Source organism: Scyliorhinus torazame, chromosome 14, assembly GCF_047496885.1.
Source record: "Scyliorhinus torazame isolate Kashiwa2021f chromosome 14, sScyTor2.1, whole genome shotgun sequence".
Lineage (NCBI taxonomy): Eukaryota > Metazoa > Chordata > Chondrichthyes > Carcharhiniformes > Scyliorhinidae > Scyliorhinus > Scyliorhinus torazame.
The window spans coordinates 156,492,514-156,519,620 of NC_092720.1; the positions used below are offsets into that span (position 1 = coordinate 156,492,514).

At 43.7% G+C, this 27,107-nt stretch overlaps 1 protein-coding gene across 2 annotated transcripts in view; it reads right to left on the reverse strand.

Moving 5' to 3' along the window:
• The window catches only part of LOC140389361 (pancreatic secretory granule membrane major glycoprotein GP2-like), a 108,661-nt gene that overhangs the window by 13,508 nt on the left and 68,046 nt on the right, over nt 1–27,107 (reverse strand). For both annotated transcript variants that reach the window (XM_072473527.1, XM_072473528.1), the window contains one exon: nt 23,530–23,625. In XM_072473527.1, coding sequence (XP_072329628.1) covers nt 23,530–23,625 — 96 coding nt within the window. The remainder of the gene's footprint in view (nt 1–23,529; nt 23,626–27,107) is intronic.

Consider the following 27,107-nt stretch of genomic DNA (forward strand, 5'->3'; position numbering starts at 1 on the left):
AAGGAGGTTATGCTGCAATTGTATAAGGTGTTAGTGAGGCCACACCTGGAGTATTATGTTCAGTTTTGGTCTCCTTACTTGAGAAAGGACGTACTGGCATTGGACGGTGTGCAGAGGAGATTCACTAGGTTACTCCCAGAGCTGAGGGGGTTGGATTACGAGGAGAGGTTGGATAGAATGGGACTGTACTCGTTGGAATTTAGAAGAATGAGGGAGGATCTTATAGAAACTTATACAATTATGAAGGGAATAGATAGGATAGATGCGGGCAGGTTGTTTCCACTGGTGGTTGAAAGCAGAACTAGGGGGCATAGCCTCAAAATAAGGGGTAGTAGATTTAGGACTGAGTTTAGGAGGACCTTCTTCACCCAAAGGTTTGTGAATCTATGGAATTCCTTGCCCAGTGAAGCAGTAGAGGCTCCTTCATTGAATGTTTTTAAGATAAGGATAGAAAGTTTTTTGAAGAATAAAGGGATTAAGGGTTATGGTGTTCGGGCCGGAATGTGGCGCTGAGTCCACAAAAGGTTAGCCATGATCTCATTGAATGGCGGAGCAGGCTCGAGGGGCCAGATGGCCTACTCCTGCTCCTGGTTATTATGTTCTTATGTTCTTATGTTTTTATTCCTGCAATTACTACATTCTACTCTTGACAGTCACCGGATGCTAATTCCACTCAGTCGACATTACCCTCTGTCACTGTATCACACTCGCCTGAATCACAAAACCCTCAGTCATTTCACCCTACGCCTCTCAATCACTGCATCTCACTCCCCTCAGCACTACATTCCATATCCCTCAGTCACAAGATGTAACTATCCTGAGTAACAGCATCGGACTTCGCTCAGTCACTGCATCAGACCTATACCAGGAATTAGATACCTGATAAAATAAAATTACTGCGGATGGTGGAATCTGAAACCAAAGAGAAAATGCTGGAAAATCTCTGCAGGTCTAGCAGCATCTGCAGGAAGAGAAAATAGCTAACGTTTCTCAATCCAGATGAACCTTTGTCAAAGCTAACGACAGAGAAAGTGAGAAATATGTATACTGTGGAGTGAGAATGAAAGATGAGTCAGGGCCACAGAAACCCAATGGAACGTGGTGCTAATAGCCACAGAAAGCAAGAGGAATGAGTGCTAATGGCAGTCCCCAGAGAGAACAAAAGGTGTGAAAGACCAAACTGCAGAGAAACTAACATCAGAAGGTAAACTGTGGCAGATGTAGATGTGGGGCGAGGGTAAGGGGGAAGCAAAGGGGAGGAAGGGTCAGGACACGTGGATAAGTTGGGGTGGGTGGGGTTAAAGAAATTAAAGAAAGGCACAAGAGAAAGAAATGGTAAAGACAGTTGAAATAAAATGGGATGAAAACAACTGGGTCACGGTGGGGTAGAGCTGAAGTTGTTGAATTCGATGTTGAGACCGGAAGGCCCTAGCGAGCCTAACCGGAAGTTGAGATGTTGTTCCTCCAGTTTGCGTTGAGCTTCACTGGAACATTGCAGCAGGCCAAGGACAGACATAGAATCATAGAATCATAGAATTTGCAGTGCAGAAGTTGGCTATTCGGCCCATCGTGTCTGCACCGGCCCTTGGAAAGTGCACCCTACCGAAGCCCATACCTCCACCCTATGCCAGTAACCCCACCCCACATTTTTGGACACTAAGGGCAATTTTGCATGGCCAATCCACCTAACCTGCATATCATTGGACTGTGGGAGGAAACCTGAGCACCCGGAGGAAACCCACGTAGACACGGGGAGAACATGCAGACTCCGCACAAACAGTGACCCACGCCAGGAATCGAACCTGGGACCCTGGAGCTGTGAAGTAACTGTGCGAATTACTGTGCTACCGTGCTGCCCGTGGGTGGGGGCATGGGAGCAGGATCTTGTGTTAAAATGGCAAGCAACGGGAAGGTCAGGGTCCTGGATTCACAGAGACCGAAGGTGCTCATCAAAGTGATCACCCAGTGAGCGTTTGTTCTCTCCAACATAGAGAAGACAACATTGGGAGCAGCGCATGCAATAGACCAAATTGGAAGAGGTGCAAGTGAAACGTTGCTTAACCTGGAATGAGTGTTTTGGGCCTGGGATGATAAGCATGGAAGAGATAAAGGGGCAGGTGTCACAACTTCTGCGATTGTACGGGAAGGTCCCATGCGTGATGGGAGAGGTGTTGGGTATGGTGGAGGAGTGGACTAGATTATCTCAGAGGGAACGGTCTCTGCGGAATGCTGACAGAGGGAGTGAAGGGAAGCTGTGTTTGGTGGTGGCATCACGCTGGTGTTGGCAAAAATGGCGGAGATTATGCTTTGCATACGGAGGCAGTTGGGGTGCAATGTGAGAACAAGGGGACACTGTCCTTTTTCTGGGAGGAAGGGGAGGGAGCGAGTGTAGTGGCTTGAGAGATGGATCGCACACTGTTGAGTGCTCTATGAACAACCGTCGGTGGGAAATCACGGTTGAGGAAGAAGGAACACATTTTCGAAGCACCATTTTGGAAAGTGGCATTGTGATGAATATCACGTTCGCGCAGAAGTCGGTTTGAAATACGGCAGCAGAAATTAATACAACCAGTATTTTAATTGAAAATGGAATAAAACCACTTCAGATAAAGTTTTTCCAGAAGTCACCATTTTAAGGGACACATTTCTAGCTGACTTCAAGGATCATTAATACATTCCAAACAAATACAGCATAAGGAAAACCTTGCTTTGACACACCGTAAATTCTTTAAATCACGCCCCTGCACCTATAATTATTCAAACCATGAGGATAGGAAATTCGACAGTTAAATCATTCACAAATCCTTCCATAACTATATAACTCTTGACATTAAGAATAACACTCTCAAAGAAGCGTCTGTTTGACAATCTATGTATCTAAGAAACATGGCAACACTGAACAGAGACAGATCTTCACACGAGTCCCTCTTTGCCAATATATCTTAAGACACCTAACATTCACGCAGACACTAAGATCATTAAAACATATATTGATGATAATACATCAAATTAGTCATTTGGCTATTGGCAATTAACCAATAATAAGTGATAAGATAACAGAAGCAGTCCTTCACCGATTAGACGATTTTATGTATAAAGAGAGGGCCATTTTGGTAGAGAGGTACCTTCTCACTCCCCTGCAGGAGTGTGGGTCAAAGCTCTGTTCTTCAAGCTTGCCTCGTCAATCAAAGACCATCATGGTTTTGTTAGTATGTTTCTGTTAAACTTCTTAGAAATGTATTAGAAATTGATAGGAGATACTTTAGGATTTCCAATGTTTTATATATTTGTCATTCTCTTCAGATAAAAAAGGACTGTTAACGGTTTTATATTATTAACAGATGACTAAAGACTGTTAGTCAACTTATATTTTTAACTCTGCAATTCTCTATGCATCAATTGGGAGTATTTTGCAATAAAAATACTTTTATTAAAAATTATACTGTGTAGACTTACTCCCAAAGTTTAAAATCCTAGCCACGCATTTAGGAAGTCTTAAATGACTAGGACCCACGACGACAGGGGTAAAGATTTAGTTATAAGTGATGCATCTGTGCTTTTCCCAGAAAAATTTACTGAGATCCTGTTTAACTGTCTGAGACCTGGAAAAGCATAAAGTTGCCCGAGAAATAAATGAAGTAATAAATGGAACTGCCCTATTCCAAGTTGCAGACAATTAATTGTTTACCCTGAAAATTTGAAACCAAAGACGCATCCATAAAATTGGATGTCGCATGGTAGTTAAAGTAGAAGTCCCTCAAAGGGTTAACAGCAGCCAAACGTTTTAGACTGCAGATTCAGTGCTTATCAGACAGGCTTTGAGATAACAGCTCCAACAGCCTGTACTGTAATGCGATAGCTTTCTTTTGAGTCAGAGAAATTCCAGCAAAGTTAAGTTTAAATTACATAAAGGAAACCAGTGCAATGCTGAGCTCTCCACGGTTTGATAAATGTTAATTATTTTCACCAGCAATTGATTGGAATTGCCAGAATCTTAAGTTTAAATTACTTGAAATAATGTTTATTTGTGGATTGATAGAAACTTAATGACATCAGTTTAAAAAAATGTAAATCTGGAGATGACAGTTGACTTTGCTGTGGTATAAATCACCGGAACTAACTGCTTCCTCCCAAAAGCAGCCAACATTTTTGTGAATGTTAGAAAAATTGTTAAGATAAAGAATTAAGTTGCAAATCTTAAATTCAGTTCTCAGTTAAGATCAGAGCTAAGCTTGCAGTTTGCAGTAATTCAATTTGAATTGTCAAACATTTTAAGTTTTAAAAGAAAACTGTTAAAACTTCTTTCAAACTTTGCTAAGCAACAAAAAATTGACATTGGTTATAAATAGATAAATAAATAAATAAAAAGAGAGATAAACATAGTGGACTCATAGCAGCGAACGAGTTAAAAGACAATCTCCTAAAAGTGATAACTGTAAATCACGGAGACCTCAGTAACATAAATGACAATTACTCTCAGGAGAATCCCCTCGACAACAAACACCAAGGTCCAGCAGACTCCAACACATGCCCAGACAAATATGGTAAAAATTAGCACCCAGAGAATTCCCAGTATAAGATTCAACAACAAAAAATTGACACACCCTGCCCAAGGCACAGAAATCATTACCCTTACGTAGATATTAAAATAAGGGATTTATTTGGAACAGCATTAATTGACACAGGGTCAGACATTTTAATTCTAGATCATCAAGTAAATTCCAAGTGCCAGCTGGGGGACCCTCTAGAACAAATTGAAATTATGGGATTAACGGGACAATCTCAGTCAACTCAGGTTTTTGACTGCCCTGTAGAATTAAATGGAATTCAGCACAATTTCAAAACTGCAATGTTAGACATCAGTCAGATATCGCCTTCTGGTCAAAAGGATGTGTTACTAATTGGAGCTAAAGATTCAGGACTATGGTTTAACACATTCCCCGTTAATTCTGATGTTGATGAAAGAGCTGAGCATGTTGTGAAACAGCTCGAATACCACACAGAAAGCACAGTGAGAGATAAAGTAAAACACCTTTTAAATCACCATTTGGAATCTTTACAGCAGCACGCAAATCACTGCGGAAAGTTACAGATTGATCCAATCCCACTTTCCAGAGGCAGTGGCACATCCCAGAACACCGAGGGTGGGCCAGTCTCATTAAAACAATTGACTCACTTGAACAACAAGGAGTCTTAATTAAAATACCTTCACGGTACAATTCGCCAATGTTCAGTGTTGCTAAATCAAACAACAAATGGTGTCTGGTCATTGATTATACGAAGTTAAACAAATACACTGAGCCAAACTCAGCCCAGCAGGCAAATGCCCAACAGATGGTAAGCCAATTCGTTAGGAAAAAGTACAAATCTTGTGTGGATTTAGGAAATGGTTTCTGGTCTCATCCCATTAAGGAAACAGATCAGCAGTATACTGCATTCACTGCGCCTAATGGGTATCAATACGTATGGACCCACCTTCCACAGGGTTTTAGAAATTCCCCACAAATCTTTTCAGCTCGAGTAATGGAAATATTGGCAGACGTACCACAAATAACTAGTTATGTAGATGACATCTACCTAACAACAGACAATTTAGACCAACACTTTGAACGTTTGAATGAAGTTTTTAAGCGACTCACTGACAATGGCTATTTAATCAGTCTAAATAAATCTCAGCTCTGCAGACAGAGAGTAAATTTCCTCGGCCTGTGTGTCAGACACCGGCAGGGGTCTGACGAATGACTTTCGGGAAAACGTCGCACGCATACAAATGCCCACTAAACTCAAAGAACTTCAGTCAATTTTAGGATTACTAAATTATGCTAAGGCATTCATCCCTAATTATTTTGCACTAGCTAAACCTCTTGAGAACAGATGTTAACCAAAAATCAACCCATTCCTTTTCACCCATGATGATTATCAATCCCTTGGGAAACTAATGGCTGACTTGCAGAAAGCAATTGATTTAAACACAAGAAACAGTAGGTTACAACTGGTCCTTAGGATTAAAATCGGATCGAAGACAGGGGTAGCAGTAGCCTACAACAAGGATGAAATTATCCCAGTAGCTTTTTCATAGATTTCATAGAATTTACAGAGCAGAAGGAGGCCATTCAGCCCATCGAGTCTGCACCATCTCTTGGAAAGAGCACCCTACACAAGGTCAACACCGCCACCCTATCCCCATAACCCAGTAACCCCACCCAACACTAAGGGCAATTTTGGACACTAAGGGCAATTTATCATGGCCAATCCACCTAACCCGCACATCTTTGGACTGTGGGAGGAAACCGGAGCACCCGGAGGAAACCCACGCACACACGGGGAGGATGTGCAGACTCTGCACAGACAGTGACCCAAGCCAGAATCGAACCTGGGACCCTGGAGCTGTGAAGCAATTGTGCTATCCACAAGGCTACCGTGCTGCCCTTAGTCTTTTTTAGTCCGACAGTTTTACTGCTACTGAACAGCGTTACAATGCTATTGAACGGACTCTAACTTTCATTTTACATGCCCTAATTAAAGTCAGGCCTTGGCAAGGACAGCCCCCAATTCTGATACAGACTGCTTGTCACACTTTGAAAGATTTATACAGGCTGCCAGAGAATTAAAGAAAAGCAACAGTTAGATATGGCAAATGGCTAACATTACTTTCGGACACGACACATGAGTGGGAAGTTATTCCTGAACAATTTTGATTTGCAATGCCTTCCTCAAATGGAGGATGGGGACCCAGAAAGAGAGAGAGAAAATAAACCCACACACAATCTCACAGACCACAAAGAAGTCTGGTATTGTGATGGCTCTTCAATGAAAATACTTCAACCAGATAGACTAATGAAATCCTCCGCAGGGATAGGACAAATCAAAGGGCAATTTTAGGAGTCCAGATATATCCCAGAACAAACAATTACAATCCCTTTCGGACCCCGCACTGCACAATATACAGAAGCAATGGCATTAAAAGAAGCAATGCTACGGGCAGATTCTAAAAATGCAGCACTAATATGTACCGATTCAGCATATGCAAGAAACGCATATGAGAGAGACCTCCCCATATGGGAAAGAACTAAATGGAAGACAAATTGAAATAAGATTATCAATCATAAATCCATATGGCAAACAGTAGCTATGTTGAGACCAGACAAGCCAAACATACAGGTACTGCACATCCCTGGACACACCAAGAGCCAACAGCACAGCTACGGAAATAACTTAGCAGACGAGCAAGCAAAACAAGCTGTAGGGATGGACGTAACTGAGGTTAGGGAGGCAAGGATCAATGTCATAAAAAGACAGCAAATAGCAGAAAATCAAGATGAAGAATTGCAAGTACTGCTAGACCCCTGTAAAGAAAACCAGCCTGGATATCCTTCAAAGTATCTCTATCAAACAAATCAAGAAGGGAAGGTATTGGTATCAAGGCCCAAAAAAGCAGACCGAGTGATCCTTCTAAAACAAAACGATTGGAATTAATGAGGGAAGCTCAGCAAGGTCAAGGTCATCTCCATGGAGGTGCCAAAACCATATGTGCACAATTAGGAATGCACTATTGGTGGCCATACATGAGATTTGATAGTAAATGACTTGTTGCAAATTGCAAACCGTGTCTCCTCCATAATAAAGGAGGAGTCACGAGGCCACCTTTGATTCGGCTTGCCAAACTAGAGAAGCCAATGGTAAAATGGAAAATTGATTATATTGGATCATTTATCCCTTCCGTGGGTAACAAACCTTATGGGCAAAAGAATCAATACATCTTGGTAATGGTAGATTGTTGTACCGCATTTACCTGGTTAGTCTTTACAGCCGCTGTTCAGAACTCGCAACGACCGCCGCAATCTCGTCTTTGTTGTTCCTTGTCACTGGATTACCAGCCTGCATACATGCCGATCGAGCCTCAGCCTTCATTGGTAAGGGTTTCAGAGACATGTGTGAACGATCAGGGTACAATTGGAATTCAGTACTCCTTACCATCCCAGATCTAGTGGGATCGTGAAGCGTAGGAATCAAGAAGTAAAGAGCGACTTGGCAAAACTGATGATGATCAGTGGATCAAACTGGGCTAACCTGGTACCTGAGGTGCAAATGTGTCTTAATAACATCCCTTTAGCTAAGTTTGGCGTGCATCGAAATAATACACCCTACCGTTTAATGTATGGGATACACATGAGTACCCCTTTGTCACAATATGCTCATATATCCCTTCCGGAGCCTGAACCATAGCTCACTAAAAACTGAGATCTCTAATTTCTGTAACCACTGAAGTAACAATTCCCCCACCGGACACTTGGATGCCCCAAGTAGGTGACTGGGTCCAGGAGAAAAAAAAGTCAAATAAATCAGGCTTAAGAGCTGAATGGAAACCCCCCATGTGTCATCACGTAGGCACTCAATGAGAGAACTGCGGGGATTGAAGCAGGAAGGGGGGGACCGAACCACTCAGAGAACAGTATCTGTGGATAGTTTAAAGCCAGCACCGAGGTATTTCGAACCTTAAAAGAAATGGGTTGTGACCATCCATATTTAGGTCTGTATGGACCTCCTATAGAACAAACTCCTCCCCAAATTAATGATGAATTAAAAGAAACTAAACAATCCATAGGCATTCTCAGAAAGACGACTCACAAGCCTGTCACAATTCAACAGGTTAAAGATCAACCCTGACAGGCAGCCAGTACAACTGCAGACAGTCCGCCCCCACGGCATACTGATAGCTCAGCTATCACAGAACATCCTTCTGTGGTAATGATTCGTGACAATTTAAATCCATCAGTAGCGCCTGATGAGAGGCACAAAACGTGCCGCACCCTCAGAAGATGGTTTAATAAGAAAGGATGTCAAAACTTTTGTCGACATTGTACACTAATGTTACTTTGTATGCTGGTTACCACAGATTTTATTGTATGGGCAGTAGTAATCGTGATAGGGAATGAAACCCTCCAACAAACAGGTTTTCTAGGTAAAGAACCCCAGCCCCGACACAATTAACATCAGGCCAAACTATTCAAAGAGTTGCGCGATCCGCACCTCATAAATTGTACTGTACAAAATTATCCATTCCCAACGCAAATATATGTACACCAGTCCTGGAACCAACTTGCCTTTCACCAGGAAAGACTCTCACTCCGCTAAACTAATTGTCGATTTAGTAAAATTGATAGATAATCTCCAAATAATTTCCCATGACGGACAAATTTTCCTAATGAACGAATCAGAGGAAACAATGACGTTTCTAAAAGAATCTTCTCCAGAAATATCCTATGATATGATAGATCCATCTCTCACAGATCCACAGGGAACACCTTTTGGATCAGTATAGACATTGCAATTTCATAAAATGGACAGGAATCAAAAAGGTACAGCCACCTCTCGGCTCTCATTTTAAATTCTATCATTGTGCACCTGCACTAGGTGACTATAAAGGCTATGTCGGAGTATATGATTACCCCATCAATCTCTATTATCACAACTTGGTATATGATTGGTCAAGCCCAGCCTGGAATCAGGTAATGTTTGGAGTAACACTTTCAGAATTTAAATTTAAAAAACCAAATGAACTCGAAAGTCCTGGCAACGTCACTATAGTTTGTTCATCTTTATTATATGACAGCTGGTACTATCAATCGGGAGACCAAGATAAAAAATGGGAAGAAGAAATTTCACAATGCCTACATCAAGGTGGTCAAGAAACAAATGGCACAAATTTTACTGGAAAACATAAAAGGTAATGTTATTCCTCCTGGCTCACAGATCCAGTTGAGACGCGTCAAAAGAATAGTAATCACAGCAATCAGCAGGATGAAACCACCCTCATGCCTCTGATCCGCATCTTGGGACCGAAATAGACATGTGCCCTACATGATATAGTATTTGGAGTAAAGAAAACCATTTATGAGAGTCATTGTTACACTAATGATTCTAACCCGACTAGACCCTCTAATCTATATTCAACATTCTGTAAACTACACTGTCAAAGCACACTCCAGAAATGTCACTGTGACAAACCTGGATGGCTGACTAGCGAAGATGCTCGACGCACGACATGGGTATCTAATAACATTTCCATTTATGATTGGAAACCTGCTAATCATTCTAGTCACACCATTCAAGCCGTTTACTCTATAGGATGGAATTTTAAACAGAATCCCTCAGTCAAGAGGACAGATGTGTTTAAAAATCTTCTTGAATTACCCCCTGAGCTAATCCATCGAAATGTTAAAATAAATTATACTGACAGACTGCAAGTATTCTTACACAGCTTTCCTAATTGTGGAAATAGTACCTCGCCATTCAACAGTATGCAGGAATCTTCTCTGATTTCTCTACTTGAGGCTCCTCACCTTTTAGGGTCATAATGAGAAATGACACTTGGCAGAATTTTGTCACCCCTAAATCAAAGAAAACAAAACTTCATATTTGGTACCACGCTCCGCCCGTCAAAGACTGAGACTGATGAGTGTACAGTTAAAAAACACTAAACTTCTAACCTCAGCTACCTCTTCAGTCGAACAAGCCTTAGGAATTTTCTCACAATGGTTAAGTGAGACCACTTCGAATCTAAGAAACAAACCTTAATATGTCACTATAATGGCGAGGCTGAGGACAGACTCACTGGCAGTACTTCGGGATCAAACATTGGCAAATAATGATCTCGTTCAAGCTAACTCTATGGCCGAAGCAATTAAAAATACCCTACATCAAATAGTTAGAACAAACAAAGAACAAAGAAATGTACAGCACAGGAACAGGCCCTTCGGCCCTCCAAGCCCGTGCCGACCATGCTGCCCGACTAAACTACAATCTTCTACACTTCCTGGGTCCGTATCCCTCTATTCCCATCCTATTCATGTATTTGTCAAGATGCCCCTTAAATGTCACTATCGTCCCTGCTTCCACCACCTCCTCCGGTAGCGAGTTCCAGGCACCCACTAACCTCTGTGTAAAAAACTTGCCTCGTACATCTACTCTAAACCTTGCCCCTCTCACCTTAAACCTATGCCCCCTAGTAATTGACCCCTCTACCCTGGGGAAAAGCCTCTGACTATCCACTCTGTCTATGCCCTTCATAATTTTGTAGACCTCTATCAGGTCTCCCCTCAACCTCCTTCGTTCCAGTGAGAACAAACCGAGTTTATTCAACCGCTCCTCATAGCTAATGCCCTCCATACCAGGCAACATTCTGGTAAATCTCTTCTGCACCCTCTCTAAAAACTCCACATCCTTCTGGTAGTGTGGCGACCAGAATTGAACACTATACTCCCAAGTGTGGCCTAACTAAGGTTCTATACAGCTGCAACATGACTTGCCAATTCTTATACTCAATGCCCCAGCCAATGAAGGCAAGCATGCCGTATGCCTTCTTGACTACCTTCTCCACCTGTGTTGCCCCTTTCAATGACCTGTGGACCTGTACTCCTAGATCTCTTTGAATTTCAATACTCTTGAGGGTTCTACCATTCACTGTATATTCGCTACCTGCATTAGACCTTCCAAAATGCATTACCTCACATTTGTCCGGATTAAACTCCATGTGCCACCTCTCCGCCCAAGTCTCCAAACAATCTAAATCCTGCTGTATCCTCTGACAGTCCTCATCGCTATCCGCAATTCCACCAACCTTTGTGTCGTCTGCAAACTTACTAATCAGACCAGTTACATTTTCCTCCAAATCATTTATATATACTACAAAGAGCAAAGGTCCCAGCACTGATCCCTGTGGAACACCACTGGTCACAGCCCTCCAATTAGAAAAGCATCCTTCCATTGCTACTCTCTGCCTTCTATGACCTAGCCAGTTCTGTATCCACCTTGCCAGCTCACCCCTGATCCCGTGTGACTTCACCTTTTGTACTAGTCTACCATGAGGGACCTTGTCAAAGGCCTTACTGAAGTCCATATAGACAACATCCACTGCCCTACCTGCAACAATCATCTTAGTGACCTCCTTGAAAAACTCTAGCAAGTTAGTGAGACACGACCTCCCCTTCACAAAACCATGCTGCCTCTCACTAATACGTCCATTTGCTTCCAAATGGGAGTAGATCCTGTCTCGAAGAATTCTCTCCAGTAATTTCCCTACCACTGAAGTAAGGCTCACCGGCCTGTAGTTCCCTGGATTATCCTTGCTACCCTTCTTAAACAGAGGAACAACATTGGCTATTCTCCAGTCCTCCGGGACATCCCCTGAAGACAGTGAGGATCCAAAGATTTCTGTCAAGGCCTCAGCAATTTCCTCTCCAGCCTCCTTCAGTATTCTGGGGTAGATCCCATCAGGCCCTGGGGACTTATCTACCTTAATATTTTTTAAGACACCCAACACCTCGTCTTTTTGGATCTCAATGTGACCCAGGCTATCTACACACCCTTCTCCAGACTCAACATCTACCAATTTCTTCTCTTTGGTGAATACTGATGCAAAGTATTCATTTAGTACCTCGCCCATTTCCTCTGGCTCCACACATAGATTCCCTTGCCTATCCTTCAGTGGGCCGACCCTTTCCCTGGCTACCCTCTTGCTTTTTATGTACGTGTAAAAAGCCTTGGTATTTTCCTTGACCCTATTTGCCAATGACTTTTCGTGACCCCTTCTAGCCCTCCTGACTCCTTGCTTACGTTCCTTCCTACTTTCCTTATATTCCACGCAGGCTTCGTCTGTTCCCAGCCTTTTAGCCCTGACAAAATGCCTCCTTTTTCTTTTTGACGAGGCCTACAATATCTCTCGTTATCCAAGGTTCCCGAAAATTGCCGTATTTATCCTTCTTCCTCACAGGAACATGCCGGTCCTGAATTCCTTTCAACTGACACTTGAAAGCCTCCCACATGTCAGATGTTGATTTGCCCTCAAACATCCGCCCCCAATCTATGTTCTTCAGTTCCCGCCTAATATTGTTATAATTAGCCTTCCGCCAATTTAGCACATTCATCCTAGGACCACTCTTATCCTTGCCCACCAGTACTTTAGAACTTACTGAATGGTGGTCACTGTTACCGAAATGCTCCCCTACTGAAACATCTACCACCTGGCCGGGGTCATTCCCCAATACCAGGTCCAGTACCGCCCCTTCCCTCGTTGGACTGTCTACATATTGTTTTAAGAAGCCCTCCTGGATGCTCCTTACAAACTCCGCCCCGTCTAAGCCCCTGGCACTAAGTGAGTCCCAGTCAATATTGGGGAAGTTGAAGTCTCCCATCACCACAACCCTGTTGTTTTTACTCTTTTCCAAAATCTGTCTACCTATCTGCTCCTCTATCTCCCGCTGGCTGTTGGGAGGCCTGTAGTAAACCCCCAACATTGTGACTGCACCCTTCTTATTCCTGATCTCTACCCATATAACCTCACTGCCCTCTGAGGTGTCCTCCCGCAGTACAGCTGTGATATTCTCCCGAACCAGTAGCAACTCCGCCTCCCCTTTTACATCCCCCTCTATCCCGCCTGAAACATCTAAATCCTGGAACGTTTCCTGGAATCCTGCCCTTCCCTCAACCAGGTCTCTGTAACGGCAACAACATCATAGTTCCAAGTACTAATCCAAGCTCTAAGTTCATCTGCCTTACCCGTAATACTTCTTGCATTAAAACATATGCACTTCAGGCCACCAGACCCGCTGTGTTCAGCAACTTCTCCCTGTCTGCTCTGCCTCAGAGCCCCACTGTCCCTATTCCCTCGTTCTCCCTCAATGCTCTCACCTTCTGACCTATTGCTCCCGTGCCCACCCCCCTGCCATACTAGTTTAAACCCTCCCGTGTGACACTAGCAAAGCTCGCGGCCAGGATATTTATGCCTCTCCGGTTTAGATGCAACCCGTCCTTCTTATATAGGTCACACCTGCCCCTGAAGAGCTCCCAGTGGTCCAGATAATGGAAACCCTCCCTCCTACACCAGCTGTTTAGCCACGTGTTTAGCTGCTCTATCTTCGTAGTTCTAGCCTCACTGGCACATGGCACAGGGAGTAATCCCGAGATTACAACCCTAGAGGTCCTGTCTTTTAACTTTCTGCCTAGCTCCGTGAACTCCTGCTGCAGGACCTCATGCCCCTTCCTGCCTATGCCGTTAGTACCAATATGTACAATGACCTCTGCCTGTTTGCCCTCCCCCTTCAGGATGCCCTCTACCCGTTCGGAGACATCCTGGACCCTGGTACCAGGGAGGCAACATACCATCCTGGAGTCTCTTTCATGTCCACAGAAGCGCCTATCTGTGCCCCTGACTATAGAGTCCCCTATTACTATTGCTCTTCTGCGCTTTGACCCTCCATTCTGAACATCAGAGCCAGCCATGGTGCCACTGCTCTGGCTGCTGCTGTTTTCCCCTGATAGGCTATCCCCCCCGACAGTATCCAAAGGGGTATACCTGTTGGAGAGGGGGACAACCACAGGGGATTCCTGCACTGACTGCCTGCCCTTTCTGGTGGTCACCCATTTCTCTGCCTTAGAGGAGAGCTTCCATATCCTCTTGCTTCCGCCACATTTAAATATCTCTCGACTATTCGGCAGTTGAAGGCACGGGAGAAATCCACTTCTCGTGTCATTTTTCTCAGAGTGAGCAAAATTGAACAGCATATACCTGACAGAGTTGAAACTCTATGGTGGTTCAAATAGAGAGTCTGGAGAATTTCTTTAAAGTGTCCGTGCCAAGTATACATCCGGACAAATGTTATTTTTGCATTTATCACCGCGTCCAACTCGGACAAATTGCTTCCACAGGAAATTTAAAAGCACATGCACGAGTTCACACACCGTACACTTTAATTGGTCAGGCTGGATTTAATGTAACTTCCTTACAGCCATTAGAATATTTTTCCGCTAACATGTGTATATGGACAACCCTACGCTTATGCTTTGATTGGCAAAAACACCATGATTGTCGGAATCCACCCTGTTCAGTGGTTGCTACCCCAATCATTGAAAAACTATCTAGAATTCACATTCTGGGCAATGGATCGGGAGCGACACACACCTCTGAGTATTATGACGACTGTCAACTTGGTCCAGGAACATGGATGTTGACACCGCATGAAAATGTAAATTGCTGTGATTATGGCCTTAAAACAAGACCACAGACATGCAGCAGCAGTCTCCATATCCCCAGAAAATCACTTCCCATCCACCATTAAGATGTATGAATTGACCGCTCTCCTAGCACACATGTATCATACTCACCTTACAGTCACTTTGACTAATTATGACGTAACTGAGCATATTAGGCATGCCAGTCTAATATGGCATGCATCTTTGAATTTGTCTATATATGTGTTTCTGGAACAGACCTCTGCATTCACCTGAGGAAGGAGCAGCGCTCCGAAAGCTAGTGACATCGAAACAATCCTGTTGGACTTTAACCTGGTGTTGTAAGACTTCGTACTGTGCTCACCCCAGTCCAACGCCGGCATCTCCACATTATTGATACAGGAAAGGGCACTGGTCATCAATGGAAATCATTTTTTTTGTGTAATTGGCTAGATAGCTGGTTTGTCATACAGAACAAGGCCAACAATGGTTCAATTCCCGTATCTGCTTACACGAACAGAGGCCAGAATGTGGCGACGAGGGACTTTTCGCAGTAACTTCATATTTGTGGCAATGGAATATTATTATTATTAATGTCCTTCTGGACATGAGGATATGTATACGAAATATCAATCAACCGACCCTCCCAACCCGGATATCCTTCCGTGCTTTTGTTTTCGTATAGCTCCTATAGGTTATGACCTTTTACAAATAATGCCTCATCAACGTATTGATAGAATTCCCAATAGGATTATTAACCTCCATGAAGAAGGATCCCTTTGCGCTTCTATGGCAATTGTAGTGTGCCCTCGTTGTACTCGATGAGGTCTCTTACGTCCTACGTTTACTACACCCAGGAGATACGACACTCCTTCTGACATACATGGACCACGAACATTATGTCATCCGCAGTATGCTGCCATGATACAATCCCCAATGGGATTCAAATATTGTCACGGTTATCTTCTACCAGATCAAAGTCCGTGCAGCTATGCTTCCTGGCGACGACATCAGTTTGCATCTGCTGTGGCCCCCGCCTTTTCTGATAAATTGATGCCTCATCATCTTTTTGGTCCTTTCCCGCCACGAACACCTATTGTTATCACTCCTTCCGGCCTTAATGATAAAAAATGGCCTCATACTAGGGCCATCTCTGACCTCATCATTAAATTCCCCACTCCCTTATCTGGAGATGAGGTCGGATGCGGGAAGTGAACCCACCGTCGCCGGTTCATCTTCTCCACCCGTATCTGTATTGCTTCACAGCCAGGCAGGTGCTTTCACAACAGTTGAACGTCAAATCAAGGATTGGCGAGAGCTTCATGAAGTACCTTCAGATTTTGCACCTCTTACGCACAAAGATGCCATAGCGATCATCAATTATATTGAACTTCCCGACCTTTATAGAGGGGGATCTGACACCAATGGCACCAATGCCGTAACAACTCTCACTTCATTTGCCATGCATCTTACAGATTCTGAAACTGCAACCCTCACTTCACTTATCGATTACCTCGCTGAATCTGAAACTGATATAAAACCCGATATTTTCACAATCGATGTCATCATTCAACGTCTCCTGGAAATTGACAACTAATTATAATAATCATATTACTTATAAATAGACAGATCATGAATTAAGTACTGATACCTGAATTGATGCTAGAACCTGTATAACATTACCTTCATGTGATAAAACAGTTTATCCCAACATCATCGGGAAGATAATCATCTGGAAAGGAATAATTTGATCAGAGACAGTCAAGACGGTTTTGTGAAGGTTAGGTCGTGCCTCACAAACCTTATTGAGTTCTTTGAGAAGGTGACCAAACAGGTGGATGAGGGTAAAGCTGTTGATGTGTGTATGGATTTCAGTAAAGCGTTTGATAAGGTTCCCCATGGTAGACTACTGCAGAAAATACGGAGGCATGGGATTCAGGGTGATTTAGCAGTTTGGATCAGAAATTGGCTAGCTGGAAGAAGAAGCTGATGGTTGATGGGAAATGTTCAGACTGGAGTCCAGTTACTAGTATTGTACCACAAGGATCTGTTTTGGGGCCACTGCTATTTGTCATTTTTATAAATGTCCTGGAGGGGGGCGTAGAAGGATGGGTGAGTAAATTTGCAGATTACACTAAAGTCGGTGGAGTTGTGGACAGTGCGGACGGATGTTACAAGTTACAAAGGAACATAGGTAAGCTGCAGCGCTGGGCTGAGAGGTAGCAAATGGAGTTTAATGCAGAAAAGTGTGAGGAGATTCATTTTGAAAGGAATAACAGGAAGACAGAGTACTGGGCTAATGATAAGGTTCTTGCAGAGAGATCTCTGTGTCCATGCACATAGATCCCTGAGAGTTGCCACCCAGGTTGAGAGGGTTGTTCAGAAGGCGTACGGTGTGTTAGCTTTTATTGGTAGAGGGATTGAGTTTTGGAGCCATGAGGTCATGTTGCAGCTGTACAAAACTCTGGTGCGGCCGTATCTGGAATATTGCGTGCAATTCTGGTCGCTGCATTATAGGAAGGATGTGGAATCATTGGAAAGGGTGCAGAAGAGATCTACCAGAATGTTGCCTGGTATGGAGGGAAGGTCTTATGAGGAAAGGCTGAGGGAATTGAGGCTGTTTTCATTAGAGAGAAGAAGGTGAAGAGGTGACTTAATTGAGGCAGAAAAGATGATCAGAGGATTGGATAGGGTGGACAGTGAGAGCCTTCTTCCTCGGATGGTGATGTCTAGCACGAGGGGACATAGCTTTAAATTGAGGGGAGATAGATACAATACAGATGTCAGAGATAGGTTCTTTACTCAGAGAGTAGTAAGGGCGTGGGATGCCCTGCCTGCAACAGTAGTGGACTCGCCAACACTAAGGGCATTCAGGTGGTCATTGGATAGTCATATGGACGATAAGAGAATAGTGTAGATGGGCTTTAGAGTGGTTTCACAGGTCGGCGCAACATCGAGGGCCGAAGGGCCTGTACTGCGCTGTAATGTTCTATGGTCTATGTGCTAAGATGGAAAACGCTTTGTTCCTGTATCAACCACGCTCAGCGACAAACGGACTGTTTAGAATAATCATAACTCTATTTATTCTGACATCATCCAGTTATCGAAACGCCCAACATTATTGGAACCAACAGTATTTAATCAACGATCTGATCTCATTAACAATGAGGAACCAGGAACAGTTATTATCCCTACTGTTCGTTTAATTAAAGGAAAACCAGAAATCTCAACCCTTTCTCCAGGGAGTCAGACACTTTATTACTAGTATCTCGAATATGGGTTTTTTGAACAAAAACGTCTAATTATATTTTGGGAAAATGATAAGAGAAAGATTTGTCCTCGCGTATGGAGGAAGGACTGCATTACAACGATTCGATGCCTTGAAAGCTGAACTAAGAACAGGTGACTTTGAGGCACTTACCCTTCAAGCCTCAGGCATGAAAATAATATGTTAAGTGATGATCAAGACACTCTTCACTTTCTTGCTTTTATTTGTAATAATACTGTACATCCACTTGGGAAGACCACATGTTTCATTTGTCACCAAGGGAATGGACAGGGAGAAATATAGCCATGCCATATAGCATGCTGAAATTTGGAAATGATAGGTGCGATATAGAATTCTCTTGAAGAGTTTCCTACTTTCCTACCATTCCCCGAGAAAAGAATCAAGCAAATCCTTGGATTCCCCTGAGTACCATATGGAACTCGGACAATCTGGCCACCCTATTGAACTTGGTAGTTCGTAATCACCAAGTACAACTAGAAAACACTGGAACTTGGTTAAAGGCCGAATATCCAAGGCAAATCTCTGCAACAACCTAAACAAGCATATGTTCAAAAATATTACACCTCAGAATTGACACAATGTACTGAGGATGAGACTCATGACACAGGTTTTCCAGTAAAGAAAACAATTTTATTCTATCCGCCTTTCCAAAAAAGATACCATATGCACCTCAAAGGGGAGTACAGACCAAATCTATTCAACCTCGGCATCCCAATTATTCGACGTTGGAATACCTGAGATTTGAGACTTAACACTTTCCAATTCTCTTACATCAGAGAATAAGGAAAGTATAGAAGCAACTAGAAAGCTAGACTGTGGATGTGAATACATGAGAATGGATCCAATCTCATCAACACCTCCCACAGACAATCCAAAAAAGGAACATATTTATGATGAAATAAAATACAAAATTGATTCCACTTCTCTACCTCAACAAAAAGATAAAGAATCTCAGTAAGCTTGTGGCTATATTCCTGTGACTTACAAGAACAAGAGTCCTGAGCTTCCTCCCAATAAGAAGGAAGAAAATCAAGTAGAGTAAACTTTAATAATTCAGAGAAGTTTGAAATAATTTAGCTGATGAACTTGATGCAAAAAGAAATTGACCAAACCGAAAAACAAATAGAGACTGAACTGAATCATGTAAAAAGAAAACAATTACGAAGCTTAAAATCAGCTCTTCAACAAGGCTTATGCCTCATGCAAAATGCAATCACCACCGCTTTCGCAGCGAGAGACAGAACAAAAAATACATTGATTAGAAGTATAGAAATAACATTTCTACAATGGGCATTCCCTGCAAATGTTACCATCATTCCTACAAAAAATGGAAACATTACCCCTTAAGACCAGCAACGTTTGAAGGATCGAATCCATGGAATTCACAATAAATGTCGGGATGTCCTGAGAAACGATTATCTTCCATTATGCAATGGAACTGAGAATGGGTTACAAGGTAGTCTGCCAAACAAATGTACATTATACTGTTCCTTCCGACTAAAGGTTTTCCTTTGGTAGGGAAGTAAGAAGTCAATATTTGTGCAGGTGAGAGGACAGACTTGAGTCGGAGCAACTCAGTGATTAATAAGAATGTACGTCTATCAAGAGGGGGATGTGATGACTATCACGTTCGCAGCAGAATTCGGTTTGAAATAATGCAACAGAAATTAATACAACCAGTATTTTAATTCAGAATGGAATAAAACCACTCAGCAAAAGGTCGTCCAGAAGTCACCATTTTAAGGGAGAAATTCCTGACTTCAAGAATCATTAATACATTCCAAACAAATACAGGATGTGGAAAACCTTGCTTTGCCAAACCGTAAATTCTTTAGATCACTCCCCTACACCTATAATTATTTAAACCACGAAGACAGGAAATTCTTTAGATAAATAATGCACAAAACCTTCCTTCACTATATAACTCTTCACATTTAGAATAACACCCTCAAAGAAGTGTCTGTTTGACAATCTATATATGTAAGGAATAGGGCAACACTGAAAAGAGACAGATCTCTACACGAGTCCCTCTTTGCCAATATATCTTCTGACACCGGACATTCACGCAGACACTAAGATCATTAAAAGATATATTGATGATAATACATCAAATTAGTAATTTGGCTTTAGGCAATTAACCAACAATAAGTGATAAGATAACAGAAGCAGTCCTTGACCGATTAGAAGATTTTATGTATAAAAAGAGGGGCATTTTGGCAGAAATGCACCTTCTCACTCCCGTGCAGGAGTGTGGGTCAAAGCTCTGTTCTTCAAGCTTGCCTCGTCAAACAAAGCCCATCATGGTTTTGTAAGTATGTTTCTGTTAAACTTCTCAGAAATGTATTAGAAATTCATAGGAGATACTTTAGGATTTTCCAAGTTTTAGATATCTCATTCTCTGAAGAGATGTTAGTGTGTTAGCAGATAACAAAGGACTGTTAACGGTTTTATATTATTATCAGATGACTAAAGACTGTTAGTCAACTTATATTTTTCGCTCTGCAATTCAGTATGTATCAATTGGGAGTATTTTACAATAAAAAAACTTTTATTATAAAGTATACTGTGTAGACTTACTCTGAAAGTTGAACATGCTAGACACTCATTTAGGAAGTCTTAAATGACTAGGACCCACGATGACAGAGGCAACGATTTAGTTATGAGTGATGTTTCTGAACTTTTCCCATAAAAAGTAATTGAGATCCTGTTTAACTTCCGGAAAAGCACTCTTCCTTCATGAGATCTATTTTGAGTCTTAGCAGAGAAACGGATTTCCCTCTTTTGGTGGGCTAAGCTAGAGCATAGGTTATTAATAAAGTATTATCAGGTCCAGAATAACCTAAATCCTTCACAGCATCATCGGAACAAATGCGACAGAGGCGAAGGAGCTGAGGGAAAGGGATGGAGTCCTTACAGGGTGTAGGGTGCGAAGAGCTGTAGTCCAGATAGCTGTGGGAGTCAGTGGGCTTTCTGTGGGCATCAGTAGATCGTCTATTTCTGGAAATGGATACCGAAAGATCAAGGAAGGGAAGGGAAGTGTCTCAGAATGATACCAGGGTTGGAGATCCGGTTAGTATAGGCAAACCTGGGCCAATGGGACCCCGAGTTGATTGATTCTTGGGTCCCCGAGTTGGTGGTGTTTCTGGATGTGAAACAAGTGAGCAGTTATTGGAGGTCTGAGGAGCATGGTAGCGCAGTGGTTAGCACAGTTGCTTCATAGCTCCAGGGTCCCAGGTTGGATTCTCGACTTGGGTCACTGTCTGTGCGGTGTCTGTACGTTTTCCCCGTGTCTGTGTGGGTTTCCTCCTGGTGCTCCGTTCTCCACTCACATTCTAAAAATGTGCAGATTACGTGGATTGGACATGCTAAATTTCCCTCAGTGTCCAAAAAGGCTCGGTGGGGTTATTGGCTAACGGGGATAGGGTGGAGGCCTGGACTTAAGAAGGGTGTTCTTTCCAAGGGCCGCTTCAGACACTATGGGCCGATGGCCTCCTTCTGCAGTATAAATTCTATGATTCTATAATTCTATGATTCCAAATCAGCTCAGTAGATAATCTGGTTAGTGCTTTCAGTTCAAGTAAAGGTGCACCTCTGTATTTATACGACTCAAAATTAGGAAGTGCAGACATACTGTGTCACATCAAGATATTAAATAACAATTTTCTCTTCACGAAATAAACAAACTCCGGTCAGTGCATCCCTGCCAGCTCATTGCGTACCTCCCACGCCTCTTGGTCACCCTCCCTCAATTCAATCAGCCATCACTTCCCATTGCCCTAACTCACCACGATCCATCCGCTCGATTAACACGTCCCAATCCCCTCAGTCATCATGTCGCACTCCCCGCAGTTACTAAATCCCACTCCCCTCATTCACCAAATCCCATTCCCCTCATTCACCGCATGCCAGTCTGCTCACTCATCACGTCCCCCTGCCCTCAGTCTGCACGTTTCTTCCGCTAGGTCAACAAGTCCCCCTCCCCTCAGTCACCACAGCACACTCCTCTCGGTCACCATGTCCTACTCCCGTTCGACACTACACCTCGACTCCCCTCACTCTCTGTGTCCTACTTCCTAAGTCCTAAGTGGAGAGGATCCTAAGTGTCCTAAGTGGAGAGGATCTCCAGGAAGATCGCGCATATAGACACTGACATTTAGTTTCTACAAAGATGCAAGAAAGCAGACAAGATCCCGAAAGGGCTACAGATCATAAACCCACTCAAGTCTCTGGATCTGTAAAGATTTAATCACCTGCTAATGGTCGCATTCCAAGCATTGTTTGGCATCTTTGAATCTGTCTATATATGTGTTTCTGGAACGTACCTCTTCATTCACCTGAGGAAGGAGCAGCGCTCCGAAAGCTAGTGACATCGAAACAAACCTGTTGGACTTTAACCTGGTGTTGTAAGACTTCGTACTGTCCTACTTCTCTGACACACCACATCTCATGTTTCGATTTCCCAGCCACTTTTGTCATTCCTTCTCAGCCCCCTGAGCTGCCAATTCCCAGTTCCCGCAGTCACAACATCATAGCCCCAATGGGCGCTACTACTTTCCAGTCCCATCAGTCACTGTTTCCCTGTCCACTCAGTTGCTACTTCCCGTTCCCTCAGGCACCATGACCCTTTCCCCTCATTGACTGCGTCCCAATGCCCTCGGTCCCTGCTTCCCACTCCCCTCATCCCAGTCTCCTGAGTAGCTATTTTTGACATCCCCGAGTGGCCACGTCCAAATTCCCTCAGTCTCCTCACTGCACTCCCCCCATTCGCTGCTTTCCAAACCCTGGGTACCACATCCCAGTCACGTCAGTCACTAGTTCCCAATTCTCAGTCACTACTTTCCAGATCCCTAAATTCCTTCATCCCAGTCCCCACAGTGTCTAGTTTCAGTCTATCGCTTCCTCACAGTCCCCTCAGTCACTACGTTCCAGACACCTCAGTCGCTACTTCCCAGACCCCTCAATTGCTTCTTCCCACTCCTTTCAGTTCCTACTTCCCACTCCCCTCAGTCACTACTTCTCAAACCCTTTAGTCGCTGCATCTCATTCCACTCAACCACTGCATCCCATTCGCATCAGCCATTACATCGCACTTTATTCAGTAATCATATGTCACTACCCAGAATTACAACATCGGACTCCGCTCAGTCACCGGATCCCATTTGCCCGTGTCGGGATTTCCAGTATTTTACTTTTGTATATCGATCCCACAGTAACTCAGAGCAGGTTCTTACCTGTCTTTGGAGATGGAGTTGGGCTAAGTGAATCTGGGTCAGTGGATTGTTGAGTTGAATGATCGTTTAATCCCAGAGCGTCTGCTGTCTCTGGATCTGCAACAACGGAGGATATATGGGAGACCACCGTATAGAAATCATTCAATTGTTAATCTATTTCATACAAGGTACAAAGAACAAAAAAAAAGTACAGCACAGGAAACGGCCATTCGACCCTCCAAGCCTGCACCCACCATGCTGCCGGCCTAACGTGAAACCTTCTACATGTCCGAGGTCGGTATCCCTTTATTCCCATCCGATTTCTGTGTTTGTCAAGGCGCCTCTTAAACGTGGCAATCGTTGTTGCTTCCACCACCTCATCCGGCAGCGAGTTACAGGCATCTACTACCCCTTGTATATACAACATTGTGCAGATAACCGGTGTTATGGGTGGCACGGTCGCACAGTGGTTAGTACTGTTGCTTCATCGCACCAGTGACCAGGGATCAATTCCCGGCTTGGATCACTGTCTGTGCGAAGTCTGCACGATTACACTGTCAGTGTGGGTTTCCTCCAAGCGCTCTGGTGTCCTCTCAGAAGTCCGGAATTGTACTTTCTGAATTATCTCTCTGTCTACCCGAACAGATGCCGGAGTGTGGCGACTAAGGGATTTTCACATTAACTTCATTGCATTGTGAATGTCAGCCTATTTGTGGCAATAATAAAAGATTAAGAATAGATTAATTGACTTTTCCATCCTGGAAAAAAGCTTCTGACCATCCATTCTGTCCAGGCCGTCATAATTGTGTAGATATCTATCCGGTCTCCCCTCAAAATGCGTCCTTACAGTGACAAGAAACCGAGTTTATCCAATCTCTCCTTACAGCTAATGCACTCCATATGGGGCCACATCCTGGTAAAGCACTTCTGTATCCTCTCCAATTCTCCACACCCTTGTGTTAGCGTGGCGACCAGGATTCAACACTAGACTCCAAGTGTGACCTAATTATGGTTCTATGCAGCTGCAGCATGACTTGTCAATTTTACACACAATGCCTTTGCTGATATATGCGTTCTTGACTGCCTTCTCCATCTGCATTCATAGAATTTACAGTGCAGAAGGAGGCCATTCGGCCCATCGAGTCTGCACTGGCTCTTGGAAAGAGCACCCCACCCAAGGTCCACACCTCCACCCTATCCCCATAACCCAGTAACCCCAACCAACAATTTTGGATACTATGGGCAATTTAGTATAGCCAATCCACCTAACCCGCACATCTTTGGACTGTGGGAGGAAACCGGAGCACCCGGAGGAAACCCACGCACACACGGGGAGGATGTGCAGACTCCGCACAGACAGTGACCCAAGCTGGAATCGAACCTGGGACCCTGGAGCTGTGAAGCATTTGTGCTATCCACAATGCTACCGTGCTGCCCTGAACATTGCTGTACATTGCCACTTTCTTTAAAAAAAAAATAATTTAGAGTATCCAATTATTTTTTTTCCAACTAAGGGGCAATTTAGCATGCCCAATCCACCTAGCCAGCACATTTTTGGGTTGTGGGGGTGAAACACACACATACATGGAGAATGTGAATGTGCACACTCAACACGGACAGTGACAGGGCCGGGATTCGAACCCGGGTCCTCAGCGCCGCAGTTCCAGTGCTAACCACTGCACCACGTGCCGCCCAATGCATTGCCATTTTCAGTGACCTTTGTATCTGTCAACGCAGATCCCTCTGCCTGTCAATACTCCGAAGGGTTCTGCCATTTACTGTACATTTACCACCTGTATTAGGCCTTCCAATATTCATCACCTTACATTTGAGAACGTTAAGTTCAATTGAAGTTGTGCTTCAGTATATATACCATCTAAAATCAGGCAGTGCACATATAATCTGTAAAAACTCGAAATTACACCATGCACGGTGGACACAAGCTCCTATTAGTACATCTCAGCGCGCACACACTTCAACCCTACTCCCCTCAATTCCTACACCCCAGCTCTATCACTCCCTGCATCCCAATTACCTCAATCACATCCTACTCCCCTCAGTCACGACCTCCGACACCCGAAAGCCGTCACATCCCACTCCCCCAATCGTCCATATATCTCTCTCTCCCCGAATTTGTCTGCCCGTGTATCTCTCTCTTTCTGCGTCTGTCCATCCGCGTACCTCTCTCCACGTTTGTCTGTCCAATATCTATGTTTCTTCTCTCTGCATCTGTCTTTCTCTCTGTCCGTAAATCTATCTCGCTTGCCTCACGTCTGGTAGAGGTACAAAATGGATCACACTGCAGAAGCCTCAGTCCTTGTCCATGTCAAATACGTACGACAGTTTTGCACTTCTACCACGATAAAAGGGGCTTCAGCGAGAATGAGCAAACTGACCATGGTACCTTGGTTTAGGGAAGCATTGAACTGCGGTGAGGGGGGAAAAGACAAATGTAATCGTAGTTGGAGACAGTACAGAAAGAGGAACATACACTCTTCTCTGTACCCAGGATTGAGAGTCATGAAGGCTGTGTTGCCTCCCCATTCATCATGGTTCGGGACATCAGCTCTGGGTTTGCGGTGGGAGGGGAAGAATTTATTGTCCGTGATCAACGTAGCCAGAAAATACATATGTAGAATGAGGAAGGAGGTTCTGTGTAAGCAGCTTGAGTATTAGGCACTAAATTAAAGAAAATAACCTTCAAGTTTATAATCTCGGAATTCTTACTCGAGCCACGTGCAAATTGGGGAAGGGCGTGTAAAATTAGTGGGATGAATACATGGCTCAAAGGCTAGAACGGGAGAAGGTGGTATCGGTTCCTGGGCATTAGCATCAGTTCTGGAGAAAGTGGTCGGCTCTATCGTTGGGATGGCTTAAATCTGAACCAGGCTGGCACCAGTGTCCTTGCGGACCATATAACTGGGGAAGTAGCAAGTGCTTTAAACTAACGAGTGAGGGTGAGGTCTCTGATTCTTGGAAAAGCTGGAATTCAAAGTTAAAGGTAGGATTGCAGTGAGTGTGAACATGAAACAACAGCACGGTTGCATTGTGGATAGCACAATTGCTTCACAGCTCCAGGGTCCCAGATTCGATTCCGGCTTGGGTCACTATGTGTGCGGAGTCTGCACATCCTCCCCGTGTGTGCGTGGGTTTCCTTCAGGTGCTCCGGTTTCCTCCCACAGTCCAAAGATGTGCAGGTTAGGTTCTCTAAACCCTGGCCCATAACAAATTTGGGGCTCGAGGGGGATAAAAGTCTATCTATTGGATTAGCTTAGTGAACCTAAAGACAGTGAGGGGTGAGCATATTGTGGTTGCTTTTCAGGTGTGGTATTCCAGTTTAAGTGGGGAGTGTGTTGTGGACAATGGCTCTTTCAGAGGCTCTGAAGTATTTGGGGGTGGAGACGGTCACACGCAGTACCTTACGGACAGAGACTAAAAGCAGACTTTTAGATTTGGCAAAAACATTGCAGTTAACATTGCCTGACAAAATGCGAAAAGGTGAGGTAATTATGGCGATGGCGAAGCATTTAAAGTTGCCTGAGATACAGTTTCACTTATTGGGAATGGCAAAAATGTAGTTACAAATTAAACAAATGGAA